Below are 4758 nucleotides of genomic sequence, written 5' to 3'. Positions count from 1 at the left end.
TAGTCCAATCTACTTACTTTGTAGATGGGGAAACTGAGTTACAAACAGAGTTAGTAACTTTTCTTTTTCCTTTTCTTTGAAGGGGGGTGGTGAGCATATAGTCAGATAGTGGCAGAGCTGAAACCAGCATCAAATTTACTTCCATTTGGAGTTTTTTCCATTACATCATGTTGTTTTTAAGGCTTTCTATCCTCCCTCTTCCTCTATTGCTTTTTACCACTAAGTCTTGCTACAATGAGTTATTGGTAAATTTAGAAATTTGTCAGCCTGGCACCCTAATCATGATTAAGATGATACAGGAACCCATAGGAGCTTCACAGGTACTGGACTGTTTCTAATGCATAGGTAACTAAACTAGTTACTACATATAATGTTTGTGTTTGTGTTCATTTGTTAAATAAAAATCTGTTTTATATTTTAGGTTCATGGGTGTATGTGTTCATCAAGGACAGTTGCATGCACTTACAGAGGTAAGATTTCAAAAAGTGTGTTGAAGTCCTATGTGGTGGCTCATGCTAGAATCCTAGCATTCTGGGAAGCCAAGGTAGGTGGATCATTTGAGTTCAGGAGTTCGAGACCAGCCTGAGCAAGAGTGAGACCCTGTCTCAAAAATAGCTGCACATTGTGGTGAGCACCTGTAATCCCAGCTTCTAGGGAGGCTGAAGCAAGAGGATCACTTGAGCCCAAGAGTTTAAGGTTACTGCGAGCTATGATGCGATGGCACTCTACCAAGGGCAAAAAGTGAGACTCTTTCTCAAAACAAATAAAGCCAAAAAAAGTGTGTTGAAATGACTTGTTTTGCCTTAGTTTCAGAATTCATATTTCCATAGTAAGTGTTGCTTGCATATGTAAACAAAATGTATGTGCATTTATGTTTATGTGAAAATGGTAATAATATTGATTTCTTCTGTTGGCATGGGAGTACTGGGAATATCTGTTAATATCATTATATTCGTAACATTTGGTGAGTATTCTGAGAATATGAAGTACTCAAGTGTTAAATTGGCTTTTGCTGCCTGGATGACTCCCTCCTAAGCCAAAGGATGGCAACACTTGACTGCATACTCTCTTGTGGCAACAAATTCCCACATTACCTGGAAATGTTTTATGTCCTGAGCTAGAATTCCAGTTGCTGGTCTGGTTTCCTGATTGGTCTCATTACTTGTTAGAATCAGTTTACATCTCTATTCTCATTTCATTTCCAGCTTCTGCTAGCCAGTTAAATATGTGATAGTCATTATTTAGACTCTGAGGACCTAGAAAACCCTCTCGAGAACAAATTCAGCTACCAAGTTAATAGCTTCAGAATTTGCTTGAGTGTTCCTTCGAAAACAGATACCTGGAATCTTCTAGGTTTAATTTAATAGGTCTGCATAGGACACATTTATAGGTTTAACCCCTCCCCCCGATTATTTCATGAGCATGTAGATTTGAGAATCTGTGTTTTAGAATGTTCTTACATTCCTCCTTGAAAAGTTATTACCAAAGTACATAGTGAAGAAACTTAGGAGGGAAAGTTCTTTAATAGAATTTGCAAGAGATTCGTTTCCTGCTGGCTTGGTGCCTGGTATTAGTCTTTAATATCTTATGAACCAGAGTCCCATGTAATGTGCCTCACTCTTGATTCTTTTTTCAGTCACTGAAGGCACTAGAATGGAATGTTTTTAACTATGTCCAGTCTCTTGAATGAAAGGCTAAAGAAGGCAGAGTGGTGAGGAGGTTAAGAGCATAGTGTATAACGTCTGTTTTTCTTCTTTTTTGGCCAGGACTGGGATTGAACCCGCCACCTCTGGCATATGGGGCTGGCGCCCTACCCTTTTGAGCTACAGGCACCGCCCTAACATCTTTTTTTTTTTTTTTTTTTTTGAGACAAAGTCTTACTTGGTCACTCTTGGTAGAGTGCCGCGTCTTAGCTCACAGGAACCTCAAACTCGTGGGTTCAAGTGATCCTCTTGCTTTAGCCTCCCAAGTAGCTGGAACTACAGACTTCCACCATAACACCCAGCTATTTTTTAGAGATGGAGTCTTGCTCTGGCTCAGGCAGGTCTTAAACCTGTAAGCTCAGGCAATCCACCCACCTCGGCCTCCCAGAGTGCTGGGACTACAGGCGTGAGCCAATGTGCCCGGCCTGGTGTATAATGTCCTGATTGCCTAGGTTTGAATCTCTCTGTGCCTTAATGTTTTCATCTGTATAATGGTAATAATAATAGTAGTATCTGGTCCAAAGAGTATAGATAGAGAAGATGACCAGAAGCTAAGCCCTGGAGTATTATTTCAGTTTTAAGTCTGGGGAGAAAGGTAGACTGAGAAGCAGCAGCTAGTGAGATAAGAAGAAAACCAGGAGAATGTGTTGGCCTGGAATGGAAAGGAAGGAGTTTAAGGAGGAACTAATTAATGTGGCAAATGGCTACTGATACAATGTTGAGATGCAGGGATGTTGTGAGGATGAAATATAAAATGCTTATTTAGCGCAGTGCTGGCATATAGAGATTGCTTAATACATGTTAACTGTTAGAACTGGTACTATTAACAGTGACTAATATCTCCTTTGAACTCTCAATTGTTACTATTTTCATCCTGTACTTAGTCCCATGCTGCCATTAGTGTCATTAAATTTTTTAAGACTTTACCAAATAAGAGAATAAGCACACATATGAAAGCTACAGCTTACTAAATTTTTGCAGATGAACAGACCCATAACCAGCACATTTTTTGTGTGTTCCTATTCTTAGAAGCGAGTCTCTAAATTCTTTAAAGATAAATCTCTCCCTTTCTCAAACCTTCTAATCTACTAGAGTTATGACACTAATAAGCATAAAAGTACTTTTTGCATTTTACGTGTATGTTTATTCTCTGAAATGTGAGTTCGTTGGGAAGGTTTGTGTGCTTTGCAGATAGAGAAAACTTATTCTTTAAAATCTGTGATCATGTCACATATTTAAATGTGGAGTATAGTAGAAATATTAGAAATGAATGATAATAATATAACATTCTCTTGGCCATTTTTTATTTGAACTGTTGCTTACTACCTTGTTTATAGGCATGTACAACATAAAATATGTGCCAGTCTTTCTAGTATCATTAATGAGGTATTGGGGGGCACTTGTGGCTCAGTGAGTAGGGCGTCGGCCCCATAGACTGAGGGTGGCAGGTTCGAACCTGGCCCCAGCCAAACTGCAATAACAACAAAAAAAAGCTGGACGCTGTGGCTGGCGCCTATAGTCCCAGCTACTTGGGAGGCTAAGGCAAGAGAATTGCCTAAGCCCAAGAGCTGGAGGTTGCTGTGAGCTATGATGCCATGGCACTCTACTGAGGGTGACAAAGTGAGACTCTGTCTCTAAAAAAAGAAAAAAATGAGGCATTGACACAAGTTATGATACTAATTTTTTTTTTGAGACAGAGTTTTGTTATATCACCCTTGGTAGAGTGCTGTGGTGTTACAGCTCACAGCAACCTCAAATTCTTGGGCTTAAGCAATGCTCTTGTCTCAGCCTCCCAAGGAACTGGGACTACAGGCGCCCACCATGATGGCCGGCTATTTTTTGGTTGTAGTTGTCATTGTTGTTTGGCAGGCCTGGGCTGGATTTGAACCTGCCAGCTCCCGTGTATGTGGCTGGTGCTGTAGTCGCTGAGCTATAGGTGCCGAGCCAAAATTGATATTTTTTATTATGATGTTAACAAGCTGATGGTGGTGAATCCAAGTGCTCTTGGTTATTTTCAGAAGGGGATCAGCAAAGGCCACGATGGCATAGGTCTCTGGACATTTCTAAGTTTATTTGCCCTATAATTTGACTTGACATCACAGCTATTAAGGATCATAAAAATAGATTATTAATAATATCTAGCACAGCCTTTGAAACTTAGATGACGTGAAGTAAATAATTTTTTTTTTTTTTGCAGTTTTTGGCCGGAGCGGGGTTTGAACCCACCACCTCCGGCATATGGGGCTGGCGCCATACTCCTTTGAGCCACAGGTGCTGCCCAGTAAATAATTTTTGATTGTGGAATACCTGCCCTCCAAAGTAATATGAGCGCCATTTAGTCATTTATCTTCACATTTATTTGTCAATAATTACAGTAGGTAAGCACAGCTCTTGTTAATGCCTGTAAAATATTGACGTTAGTAGGGACACTATTTCTCATATGTTAGTGATCTTGACTTTTCTGAGTTTGAACCATTTCCACAAATCTTCATTGTAATTGTAGACATTCATTGAACTCAGAACAGTCAGACACATAGGTTTTTGTTTTGTTTATTTATTTAAGACAGAGTCTCACTTTGTCTCCCTCAGTGGAGTGCCATGGCGTCACAGGTCACAGCAACCTTCAACTCCTGGGCTTAAGCAATTCTCCTGCCTCAGCCTCCTGAGTAGCTGGGACCACAGGTGCCTACCACAATGCCCGGCTATTTTTTGTTGCAGTTGGGCCGGGGCTGGGTTTGAACCCACCACCCTTGGTATATAGGACCGGCGCCCTACTCACTGAGCCACAGGTGCCTCCCAATGCCCAGTTTTTTTTTGTTGTTGTTGTAGTTGTCATTGTTGTTTAGCAGCTGGGGTAGAACCTGCCAGCCCTGGGTGCATGTGGCCCGCGCCCTAGATGCTGAGCTACAGGTGCTGAGCCTGTTTTTTATTTTATTTTTTATTTTTTTTAATTGAATGTACATTAATGCACTTCTGGGGTACAGTGTGGGGTTTTCACATAGAATCCGAAACACTTCCATCAAACTGGTTAACATAGCCTTCATGTCATTTTCTT

At 40.6% G+C, this 4758-nt stretch overlaps 1 protein-coding gene across 1 annotated transcript in view; it reads left to right on the top strand.

Moving 5' to 3' along the window:
* The window catches only part of TESK2 (testis-specific kinase 2), a 119784-nt gene that overhangs the window by 70935 nt on the left and 44091 nt on the right, over positions 1-4758 (top strand). The window contains exon 3 of the mRNA XM_023509057.1: positions 422-470. Coding sequence (XP_023364825.1) covers positions 422-470 — 49 coding nt within the window. The remainder of the gene's footprint in view (positions 1-421; positions 471-4758) is intronic.

This window comes from Otolemur garnettii, unplaced genomic scaffold, assembly GCF_000181295.1.
Source record: "Otolemur garnettii isolate 467f Iridium unplaced genomic scaffold, OtoGar3 scaffold00325, whole genome shotgun sequence".
In the NCBI taxonomy this organism is placed as follows: Eukaryota; Metazoa; Chordata; class Mammalia; order Primates; family Galagidae; genus Otolemur; species Otolemur garnettii.
This window is presented reverse-complemented; position numbering and strand designations above follow the sequence as displayed.